The following is a 12231-nucleotide window of genomic DNA, read 5'->3' as shown; positions in this document are numbered from 1 at the left end:
CTATGACCAGGCAGTTTGGATTTCCTAATGGATTTCATGGATTTCCTAATACCTTTTCCTGAGAAAACTCAAACCACTACTCTAAAAGAACGAATCGTTAAACAGTTTCACAATAGAGACTTTCACAAGAGTTAACTGCTTGGATGAAAACCAAAGGAATTGTTTCATTACAGTGTATAATCAGAAAATAATATAATTTACAACTTCTTTTAACTCTAATTTGGTCCCTACAATAAAATAACAGCATCTTTATCTTTAAATACTTGCATCTGTGTGTGCAAATACATGGCAAAGAGACATTATATATACTTTCATAATGCAAAATCTTCAAGTTAAAGAAAAACTTCTGGGGTACAAGAGTTTTCTGCTTCCTTGGTCCTGCACAGGGTCTGAGCTGATTCCTTTCCTTGACAGGAAACTTTCCTGCAGCCATATGGAGGGTACAAAACAGCAGAGGCCTCCAGAAGGGCTGTCTGGGTCTAGCTGAGTGCTCCCTGAGAAAGCTTTCCATGTGCTTAATATATATAGCAGAGAAATGCCCTCAAAGCACACCCAGAAACATGAGATACCACATGGCCCCCAATGTACTGCAACAACTCATGTCAAGCCAAAACCACTTGTTTCTTGTTTTAGGAATAGAGTGAAGGATGGCCCCCTTCATCCCTTTAGTATTTCCAATTATCTCTTGGTAACCCCAAACAGCTGTTGAGGGACAGATTTTTTGAGGGAGACCAAAAGGATCTGCCAAAGGATCTCCCTCTTCAGCCCAGGTATGGCCTTCCCAGTGTGTCAGTGCCCACATCCCACTCTGGCTTTGACAGAGACATGTCCAGGTCACTGCCCACCTCTGCCCGGGCAGTGCAGCCCATGGTGGGTGACTCCACACCTGTGGGCTGGGTGGATTAGTGAATCCAGTCCAGAGCAAGCAGGGGAGTGTGGGCATCCTTCCAGTTGCCCTCAGCAGTGAGGAGGGGGCATTCCCATGTCTCCTGGATACCTTGTCCTGCTGAAATCCACTAAAAGGCCAGTGTTGATGCTAGCTGATGGGGCCCAGCCAGTCAAGCCATATTTCTGTTGGAAAGCTCAGAGGCCTTGATTCCTTCAGACCTCTCTGCTCAGTGGTAAGCAAACACAATCCCTGCCTTCCACAGACCTGAGCAACTCTGTTCCTGTGCTGCTCACCCTGCCTTGTCAGCTGCAGGCACTCTCTGCCTGCCCAGCCCCATGGTGGCCGGGCAGAGGGAATTAGGAATCTCTGACTGACATTTGCTATCCAAAGAGCTGATACAGTCATTAACCATCCCACGGGGCCTGTGCTGAACCCTTCCCCACAGTCATCACGAATGATGGGAGGCAGCTCTGTGGGAGTGGAGGGCAAAGTTCCCACTGCTTCCATGGGCAGTGGGGCTGCACTGAGCCCAGAACGCCTTGGGGCAGTTTGTGGGAGCAGCTCAGGGTGCAGGCAGCCTGTCCAGGCTCCAGGTGCCCCTGGGGCAGTCAAGAAGCAGCTGTTGTGTGAAGCTGATGGCAGAAGCCTTCTGACATGCTCAGTGGGCAGCCCAGCAGGATGGCTCATGGGTGGTTCTGCAGTTGGGCAGCAAGGACATGGGCACCCTTACTCCATCGGCTCAGCCCAAAGGGCTTGAACCGCCCCTGCACAAAAGGAACAAACGCGAGGCACAAGGCCTGCAGAAAGCAGACCTCACTGCATGGAAGAATAGGAACCAGGATTTAGACAAAAGCAAATGAAAGCTTAAACTATGCAGAAACTAAAGGAAAAGGCTGAGCCATGACTTCGCTTGCTCCTGTTTATTTTACCAGCCTGAGTTTGTTATACCTACAGATTTGTACCATAAATCCATTGACGTTATTTAGAAGTAAAATGGATGAATGAATTTCTAACATCATTAAGGTCTATGGGAGTTATATGGAGCTATACTTTCACTCTGTAGGTCTGATACCTTTGCTTTCTTCCTTACCCAGGGATCTGGAGGAGGCATTTTCTTCTATATAAACAAACATAGGTTTTTTTTTTCTCTATATTCTATAACTGACCACAATTTCTATATAGCTCTGCTCTCATTCGTGTAACTAATCCCTAGTAAAAGCAACATGAAGAATAATTATCTCTCCTGTAACTCTCTCCTATAACTTGAATGTATCCAAAATGGGTCATTTTTCCATTCTGAGAGATTTGACAGCACTGTTGTATATAATCCACAAGTGTTAAGCAAGAATGATATTTATTTACTACATCTATAAATGATGGCCATTAAAATAATAGTGCTGTGTGGCATATCTATGAAAACCTTGTAAAACAATACAGTCAAGTCTGGCAACAAAGTTAATAATTTGTCAGTAAGAAAACCACTGTTGGGCTTTTTCTACCCAACCCTCCACCTTTCTTAAGCCCTTTTCTTCTGAAGCTTCACATTCATTTTCTTAATGTTTTTAACCTAGTGTCTGTGAAATTTTTATTGCTCCCTAGATAATGACATCTGATCTGAATGTAACCACACACCTCTTTGCTCAGCAACATTTGTCACAAACCATTATAAATTATCATGCTGATAGTGTGCATTGCTGGGAAACCGGAAAAGTTCCATAAATTCAAAGTACTGTATCAGTGACATTCTTGTTTATTATCTAGGTATAAAGTTTTACTGGATTCAAGATGGCTACATTTACACAGTAGGATACTTCAACAACACGAGACTTGTACAGCCTGCACTAAGTGCTGAAAAGCATTTGCCACATGCAACAAACACTGGAGCATTTTAACTAATATGTGGCCATATGTTTTGTCTCTTCTATTCATTTTAACCATGTTCCTGACTCCAAGAATGCATGCTTATTATTGGAACTTGCTTGAGAAAAGGCAAAATGGAAAAAAAAAAAATCTACTTTTCTCTTAAAGTACAACCATAATTTCTGTTTCTTCGCTTCCTGAAGAGGAGGCATAACACTCATTAGAGTTAAATGTTAAAAAGACACTGTTATTTTTTTCATTATCTATGTCCTTGATAACAATCTGTGGTCGACATGTTTGTGTACTTCCTGTTGAAACCCAGCATTTCCATAATGCTGGTACAGTAGTCCTGTCTAGAAGATTCTTTGTTAGATGAACCTAGCTTGTGTGAGCATAATTTAAATTATTTGCGTATCTTTATTCTTCAAAACTGCGAAAGTTGAGTTCTTTGGAATGCCTCCAGAGAAAAAGGAATTTTCACCATGTTTACTTGAAATTTAAAACAACTCAAATGGTTCTGATTGTCAGAAAAACATACATATATGAATTTTATTAGCAGTCATTTGAGAAATACTTATTCATTAAAGCATAGCATAATAAGTAGGTAAATCAAGGGCATATTCTTAAATTAATTCCAAACCCTAACATACAAAGAGACTAACTGGGAACAGCTTCAGTAACAGCTAGTGCTTAAATGTGCTGCTTTTGATTCTCCCCAGAGAATCAACCTTTCACCAGTTTTACATTTCAATACATCTAGCCCTCTATATAGAGCAATATTTTTTAAAGTTAGGTAAAGCCTCTTGATTTTCTTGTTGGTACAATGGAATAAGAAGGTAACCTTTCCAAAGTCAAAATGTTTCCCTTCCTGGGCTCAGGGGATCCCTGTTATTAAAGTTGATTTCAATGCTAACTAAGGTCCAAGTTGCAACGAACAGCATTATAAAGAGGATTTTGGGAGCTAGGCCAACAAGCTAATCTTCTCTAGTCTACTCTAATTGTATGGGACATTTTTTGTTCCCAGACATGAATTCCCTTATCTCTCATTTTCTATCTGCATTTCATATTTAAGTGGTTATTAATTTCCAGTGCTAAACCTTTCAATAAACTAGACTGTAACCTAAATTACACATTTCTAGATTGCAAACTGGGTTTCTAATAAGCTAAGCATATTAGAGAAACAAAATGTACTTAGCTGGAAAACAAAAAAATCTTGTGATACATTTATTGCATTAATCGCCTGTTGAATTCAATATTCAGTACAAGGAATGTGAATTTTATAAGTAGATGCTGAAATTTCAGACCATGGAGATTGCTGACAAATTCCTGTTGCTGAAATAATTGTTCTGCTCCTAAGGGATTTTTGTTGTTGTTATTGTTGTTGTTGTTGGGTTTTTCCCCCCACAAACACAATCGCTCTCAAGTTAAAAAGAGCAATTTTCAATATAAATGAAGTAGCAGCTGAGTAATTTAGCACAGCCTAGAAAATTAGCGTTTCAGCACAGACAAAATAATGGTAAAGTCATCACTATCATACACTGCAAACACAATGCAAACAACCCTGTTGAGAGACTTCCTTCCACCCACTACCATCTCACTACTGCTTTGGGCTCCATTTCAGGGGCAGAAATAATGCAGCAGGGAGAGTGGACAATGAACACTGAGAAGGAAGCAACAGAGGGAGGGAGTCAGTCCTTCCCCTGGACCCAGTTCAGCTCAGTCTAGCACTGTTTAGCACAACACTGTGCCACAAAGATTACTTGTTCTTCAAATAATTGTATGCTGTACACCATTTTACTGTTGCCAAAGACCATGTTGGTTTTACAGAGTTGGAAAAACATGCATTCTAGCAAGGGAGAAAAAAGATTTGATGCTGAAATATGCTTGATTTAATTTCCTAATTTCTCTCTAAGAGGCAAAGAGTGACAAATATTTTAAAGCATTAGCAGCATTCCACAGAATGAAAGCAAAACCTGTATCAAGAAGACACAGAGAAGTGAACCATTGCCTGAGTACAAGACATTAAAAATTAAAGAATGGGAAGTCAGGGTGTGAACATATGGTGTGAATATGAACTGCAGCTCCAACACCACAGTAAAAACTCATTTTCACAAAGTTTAGTTTTATGAGCACAGGGTTTTCCTGCATTATCACTCAACTATGGCACTGAAATGCTGATCTATAAGTGGTTATAAAATACCACAAAAAAGTAACTAAGTACCACAATACATCATTAAAAACTTCAAGAGAAAACAATAATTGTGATCTAAGTAATCAATTTATTAAATAATAGGACAAAGACATGCATAGTAAAAATTAAGGCTTGAATACAGTTGCTCTCTTTCCCTAAGTCCAACATTCTCATCTCATTGTCTATCACAACCACTCCTGATAAACTGAGCATCATTTTATGGGACCAAATCCTGTATGCTACCATGAAATACCAAACACCACTGGCTATTGAGTTTAATCTTTCTGACATGCAGAGAAAATCTTGACTGGTAGCATTAATCAACAGCAACTCTCTTGCAGTTATCAGTAGGGGATAAAAAATTATGATACACAAGAAATATTTAAATAACTATGATACTCCAGAAATATTTAAATAATGAATCACTAAAATATTTTCCTCGTGCAACAAGCTGGCTGAATTCAGAGGGCATGTTGAAGAGGGGAATGATCTGACCATATGTTGCCTTGTGCAAGCTGTGAGATTTACAGATTTGGGGAAAAGTGGAGAACAGCTTCTGGGAGGTTCCAATTCTCCTCGTCACTTTTGGAACGGGTGGTCAAAGGGAATGCAAGGACAGGGGACAAAGGGAGTTCAGCTCTCTCCTTTCTCCTCTCAGGGCACTACAGGAGAGCAGGAGGAGGGGAAAGAAAAGCTACTGGCTATAAATCAGCAGCAAAAGGAGAAAGAAGGCAATACGACTATCAGTTAGTTCTCCAGTCCACTGCCCCTTGAAGGGTGAGGGTAAATGCCAGACTAACTCTGCGTTAAGAAGATTTGCCAATTTATAAATGGCCTGTCTCTTCCATGGGCTGTTTGTAGTCGTGGGGGTACAAAAGGAAAAGAAGCTCCTTTTTCAAACTCAAACTCAAACAAGAGACTTACAAAAGCAAGCGGGCCAGCAAACGGTGCCTCACCACAACCGCACCCTCACTCCGCCCATCACCACCGCGCCCCGCTCGCAGCGCACCGGGCGGGCGCAGCTCAGACGCAGAGTACACATCTCAGAAAGCTGTGAAGACATTTTAAACCGCACACACACACGCATACACACGGACACACACACGAACACACACGGACACACACACGCACACACACGCAGCTCCCTCCCCCGCTCGCCCGGGCCGGAGCTGCCCGCGGAGCTGCCCGCGGCGGCCGGCAGGTGTCGCCGTGGCGCTCCGCAGCGCTCGCTCGCTCACTCACTTGCAGTCGCGGTCCTCCAGGTCGAAGTGCGGGTTGAAGTTGATCATGATGCGCTGGTAGGGCTCCGGCGCCTGGATCAGCCACTCGCACTTCTGGCTGGGGTGGTAGGACTGCGGGTAGCCGGGAGACGTCAGGTACCCGGGGCTTAAAATTTTGATCGTGTCGCCACATTTGTCTGCGGGGGAAGCGAACACATGGGCTGGTCTCAGTGCCCCCGGCAAGAATCCGGGCGCGGCCCGCGGCAGCGGACCCGGCAGACTGCCGTGGGAATGCTACGGCCCTGCAGCCTTCTTCAGGCTAACTTAGCATCCTTCTGCTTTTAAAGGCTTCTGGGCTACTTTCTACCGGAGGGAAGAGGACTCCCTCTCCATCTCCCATTCCTTAAATTCAGTGGCTGGACAGGCAGCAGATAGCAGAAGGCATCCCAATTTATAAACAGTATCCTTTTAAAAAGCCCTGCACTCCAACAGTACCCCTTACAGCGTTAAGGCCTTGCATCCTCATAACAGAGTTAATGTTGGCTGAGAAAGGTAAATGGGACAAAATTAACTCCAAAAACTATACTCTTCTTAAGTACAAAGTTCCAAGAAAAGCTGGTAGATGTTAAGAGATGCCATTTGACCCCCTGCCCAGCTATGGGATAAGTCTGGTCTGTGTCACTAACGATCAGGATTGTACTGGCGGATCCAAACTCATTTGCAGGACACCCTCCCTTTGTTTTATCAGTCCATAAATCTAGACAGGTTGAAACTATCTGTGCTCTTCAAACCCAGGATAGAAGAGAACAAAGTAGCTCTAGTGAAGCAGAAGTCATCCGCTATTTACTCTTTCAAGGACGTTTGTTCATGCTTGGAGACTGCATCAAAGTAATGGAGCAGAACAACCTCCCTTCCTCTTCCCTTCATTCCTTCCTCCCCTGAACAACAACAAAGATTTATTTCTAATAGCAAAATAGTTGCAAAAGTTCCTAGAATCACAAAGTGTGACGGTGAAATGTGGTATGCTGTGTCTTGCTCCCTTGGTCAGCATTGTCAGGGTTGCATTTTAAGGTTTATAGGAAAAAAGAGAGGGACAAAAAAAATCCAACCTACACAGTCACTCACTTCACTGTCCAGTGCAGGTTTGTGTTATCACTTTTTTTACTACTATGGATTTCTTTCTGTGGACTCTCAGGTAGGAAAAACTTTTTCCAAGTGTTGGTTGTTTAATTTTGAGCAATAAAACATGACAGTAAACTATGGAAAGGAAGAATGTCCCCACTAAAGCAAGACGATATATCATTACATCTCAATAATGGTATATACAGGCTCCAGTGCTCTATCTAATACATTCCCTGTGAAAGCAAAATGGCAATCCTTGCTCTCAGCATGAATTTATAAATGTACAGGATTTTATTGTAGGAAAAACCAGGTCAAATGGAAGTGAATGAGGAAGCGCACATCAAAAATGCATAAAGCAACACTCTTTATAGAAATTATTTGCCATAAATTAGGAGGGAAGGGATTGATAGGTACTCAGATGTATGGTCAAAACCCATATACTGCCAAGCATGTCACTGGGAAAGGCTATCTTATATTTCTGCTTTGCCTTTGCAAACAGGCTCTTTTCCCCTAACCAGAACAAAAGGCATTGGTGCTTAAAGCTCAAAAGCTGTCACTGGTGATCTTGCTAATCCGCTGTCTGGGGCTCTCAGGGAATCTTGCCTTTTCCTCCCTGTGTAAGCATACTCAGAAAGTGATCTTGTCTCATTAAGCCCACTCCAGCCCTGCAAACATCATGGCAGGGTCTGGCATCTGTTAAATGCCTGAAATAAAGCAGTGCTGCTTCCAGTCACTTGACAGAGTCACTTCAGAGGACGCTGAGGTGGACTCACTACCACCAGCGCTCCTTAATCTGCGACTTCTGGGAAAGTGACAGTGTAATAAGATAATGCGGTCTGCTAGACTCCTTGGCTCTGTGCAATCTCTCTCACACTTGATTAAGAAGAGCAGTTTCTAACTACTTTGGACCATTAGTTCCAAATAAGGTTAATGAATCAATTTAGTGGACACTAATACTGCATGTAGGTGAAGGTGGCATCAGTAGGTCTGGTGGGTTGTAGAGGAGGTTAATGGCCTTGGTGACTCCAGCAGGACCACCACATTTTGTGGTGGATGCCCAGCAACTCGCTATCCTCCTCTTCACAGGGAGAAATGATCAACAAGAGCATTTGTCCCCTTCTGTCCCTCAGAGGTACAGGGTGGCAGTATGGGTCTATGTGGGAGGCAGCTGCCCACACCCCGAGCTGGACTGGGGGGATGAGCAAAGTGCACCTCTCGGAGCATCCCCACACCAGGCTTGGTGCACTCCTCTAGCACCTTTGCTCCTGTGCCACAGCACTGGAGGAGGAAGCTCTTCCTGATTAAACTAAGCAGCCTCCTCAAAACATATTGGGAAAGAGATTAACTTCCATCATAAAACATGTGATTTTAATACTCTTGCTTGACACACCACTTGCAGTCTCTTATTAAAACAATATACCAATGTAAGTGGAGGATGCTCTCTTCTTTTAATTACTCTGATTGAAAACCCAGTCAGGCAAAAGTAAATATTTGATAATTAGTTAATAATAATTGCTCAGGATTTGTCAGGAAAGGAAGATTCACATGACCTGTTTCATGTGCAAGAGCTAAACGTCAAGCAGTCCCACAATTAGACCATCTTTAAAAATGCATAATGCAGTGGAATATTCACAGTGCCCCGGCATTGTTCGGGAAAGGAGGAGCACGCAGCTTTTAATTAGTTGTGTTTTCAAGGGTTGCCTGACAGTAAACTAGCCACACCACTCATTTGTTATGGGATTTCTCCTCTTGGAAGGGAGTCTCGAGCCTTCACAGAGCAGCTCAGCTCCTCTCTTGGCACAGTGTAAGTTGCATGTAAACTGCAGACTTGGGAAAGGGGTACTCTAGAGAGTCCTCTGTGTGAAGACTATTCGCAGGTACACACACAGATAGTAGGAGGCATGATCTAAAATTTTATGCTTTGGAAAAGAGAAAGGGCGGGCGAGGAAGAGAGCCTTCCCTTTAAAGTGTTCATTATCTTTCAGATATCGAAGGAGAGACGTTTAATTGCCTATGGAACGGGACATTATTAAGATAATTGGCTGTCCTGATCTAATGAGAATGAGCAGCCTGCTTTATACAATAACCCAAAAAACCAGAAAATAAAGTCGGAAAGCAATGTCGGGGAGGGCGACCCTCAGACGAGGACTGCGCCGTATCCCTCCTCCGGCAGAAAGTTCCCTCTAGCCGGGTTTCTGTTGGTGCCGGTCCCGCGGCCCGCCGGGCACCACCGCCCGCCCCCCGCGCCGGCAGCCCCGGAGCCCGGCCCCGCAGCTGCCCGAGCTGAGACCCGACGTCCCCCGTGACACTCACCGCTCCGCAGAGCCCTGGCGAGGGTGAAGGTGAGGGCCGCACAGTGTAGGAGAAGTCCCCAATCCATTTTCCCTTCCGACAGCAGGGAAAGGAGGAAAAAAAATAAAAATGCCTTCCACGCACAACTCTTCCTTAAATCCTCCAGCCGGAGAGAAGAGCAGAAAGCACGGTCCGCAGGGGCAGTCTCGGGGACAGAAGGAGGCTGGCTTCTCTCTGTGCCTCAAGCAGCCCGCATCCTGTCATTTAGCTCCGGCTCCCTCTCCCTTTCCCCACACTTGTTCCTTCTCCAGGCGCCGCTGCCCCTGCCATTCCCAGCGAGACTAGAAAGCCAAATAAAAACGAGGGGAAAAAAATAACAAAAACAAAACCCAACAAACATACAAACTAGACAGACAAAAAATACTGGCGGCTGCCGACACCTCGGGAGCGCTCTGCTGGGCGAGGGTGCTCTGCGGAGGGGAAATAAGGAAGGGAAAGCGGCCGTGAGCGGGGACCAGCTCGTGAGCGGGGCGCTGGAGTTTGGCAAACTGCTTCCCCCCTGCCCGCCCCGCTCTCCAGCGGCCGCGGCTCCCGCGGGGCCGGAGCCCTGGAGCCCCGGGGCGGCGGTGCCCGGCGGTGCCCGGCGGTGCCCCGCACTCACCTGCCCCGGCGGGAGGCGAGCGAGCGAGCGCGCTGCCGCAGCAGGGACTGCCGGCCGGCCGGGGAAGTGGGAAGCGCCCGGGCGGCTCCTGCTCGCAGCCTGAGGAAGAGGAGCGCAACTCAGCGGCAATAAGAGAGGCCGAGGAACCGCCGTCTCCCAAGCCCCAGTCCCCTCCCCCTCCCCGCCCTCCTCCTCCTCCTCCTCCCCCTCCTCCTCCTTCTCAGCCCCCCAAGACATCGGCAGCGCGGAAGAACGAACAAACAAACACGGCAAGCCCCAGCTCTGGCACTCAGCCGAAGCGGGGACTGGCGAGAGGGAACGCGAGGAGCAGAGAGGGGGCGAGAGGCGGCGGCCCCCGCCACGGCAGGTAGAGCCGATGCGGGCGGCGGCGCCACCTGCGCCCGCCGCCCCGCGGGCTCCTGCGCGGCCCCGCGCAGCCCTGCCCGGCCCTGCCCTGCCGTGCCCTGCCGTGTCCTGCTGTGCCCTGCCGCCCCGGCCCCACGCACAGACACGCACACACACACCCATCCCTGCCCACCTCCTGGCTCGCTCGCCTCGGGTACCCCGTGGGAACCCTGCCCCGTCCCTTCCCGGGCCATACCCTCTGCCGCCCTTCCCTCCTCCGCCACCTTCTTCCCTTTCCAACACTTTTTTTTTTTTTATTTCGTGCGACAGTACGTGTCCATCGAAGGTCCCTGCCGTTTCCCCAGTGGGACACCACCGTCCCTTCTTGTCCTAGGGGAAGTAGGCTGTGCTGATGTGGGGTGAGCTGCCAGGACCCCCCAGGTATCAGGCTCATCTGGCCACTGCATATCGGCATCTCAGGGGGAGACCTCCCTGTATGCCCCTCCCTTCCTACCCTTTTCCCACCTCCCTTCAGCAAGAGACGGGCTGTCATTCCCGTCTCTCTCAGCTCCAGTTGCAGCTTTGCCCCTCTCAGTCTGTCTGTCTCTCATGAAGCCTCTTGAGGGGCTGAGGAGCTGCTGGGGTCCCCCAGGGCCGGCTCTGCTCCCGAAGGAGGCTGTGCAGCATGAAATCCCCACTGGGGAGTGTGTGTCTCCTCCTGAGCATTCTCCCCACCAGCACCACTGGCACCAGAGGAGTGGAACAAAGCAGGGACATACCAGGCTCTGAATCCTGCTGCTTTGGCTGCACGGTTTGGTGCTCACCACCTATGGGCCCTGTCTTTTCTTGCCCTTTTGCTCTGCCTTACAAGCTGTCCCTGCACCTGGGGAATGATCACCTTGCTGAACCCAACTGCTTCTTTTATGTGGACTACTCTGCACACCCTCTATGTGAGGACAATCCAGTTGCTGGGGTAGGGGTTACAGAAAGAGCTCCAAGGCTGAAAGCTGAAACACAGTATTAAATGGTCCCCAAAGATGGGTCTGTGCTAGGAAAATTACCTGCAGCCAGTGGTGGATGTCAGCCACTGTCATGTCCCAGGGCAGTTTGAAAACAATTTGTTACTGGGGCACAGTCAAGGCAAACTCTGTTAATGCTTCATCCGGAAAAAGGCCTGATAGAAGACCTACTCCATAAGGAGTTTTTCTGAAGGATGCAGTGGGAAAAGAGCTGGACTTTACTGAGGACAGGGCCATCCTCCAAGTGTAGCCATGGCAGTAAACCCCTGTCCACTCTAAAGATATAGCCCTGCTTGAAATAGTTTTCAAACATAGTTGTCAGTCTGCAGCCACACAGATTAAATACAAACGTGTTACATCTGTGTACAGAAACCATACACAAATCCAGCCTCCTCCATCCCTTTGTCTCTAGCTCTGAGTCTGAGATTTCTACTCTCACTCTCCCTTGCTGCCCTTTTGAAGCCCTGAGTTTAAGGTCAGCTGAAGTCTGGAGATTAAGTCTGTAGGAAATCTGTCTGCTGGTTTCATACTACACACTCTCTCACCACTACTTTCTGAGTGTTTTCCAGACATTCCCCTTCTCTTCCGTGATTCCAATTCCCTAATATTGTGCACTAAAATGCAGTTTGATC

The 12231-nt window shown here is 46.8% G+C and overlaps 1 protein-coding gene across 2 annotated transcripts in view; it reads right to left on the bottom strand.

Annotated features, from left to right (window-relative positions):
• The window catches only part of NRP1 (neuropilin 1), a 113602-nt gene extending 103795 nt beyond the window's left edge, over positions 1-9807 (bottom strand). For both annotated transcript variants that reach the window (XM_053947876.1, XM_053947884.1), the window contains exons 1-2: positions 9596-9807; positions 6183-6357 (exon numbers count right to left, since the gene is read on the bottom strand). In XM_053947876.1, coding sequence (XP_053803851.1) covers positions 6183-6357; positions 9596-9662 — 242 coding nt within the window. In that variant the 5' untranslated portion in view covers positions 9663-9807. The remainder of the gene's footprint in view (positions 1-6182; positions 6358-9595) is intronic.
• Between the last annotated feature and the right edge of the window lie 2424 nt (positions 9808-12231).

The sequence above is a fragment of the Vidua chalybeata genome, chromosome 1, assembly GCF_026979565.1.
Source record: "Vidua chalybeata isolate OUT-0048 chromosome 1, bVidCha1 merged haplotype, whole genome shotgun sequence".
NCBI classification, from domain to species: domain Eukaryota; kingdom Metazoa; phylum Chordata; class Aves; order Passeriformes; family Viduidae; genus Vidua; species Vidua chalybeata.
The sequence above is the reverse complement of the archived record's forward strand: the minus strand, read 5'-3'. Positions and strand labels throughout refer to the sequence as shown.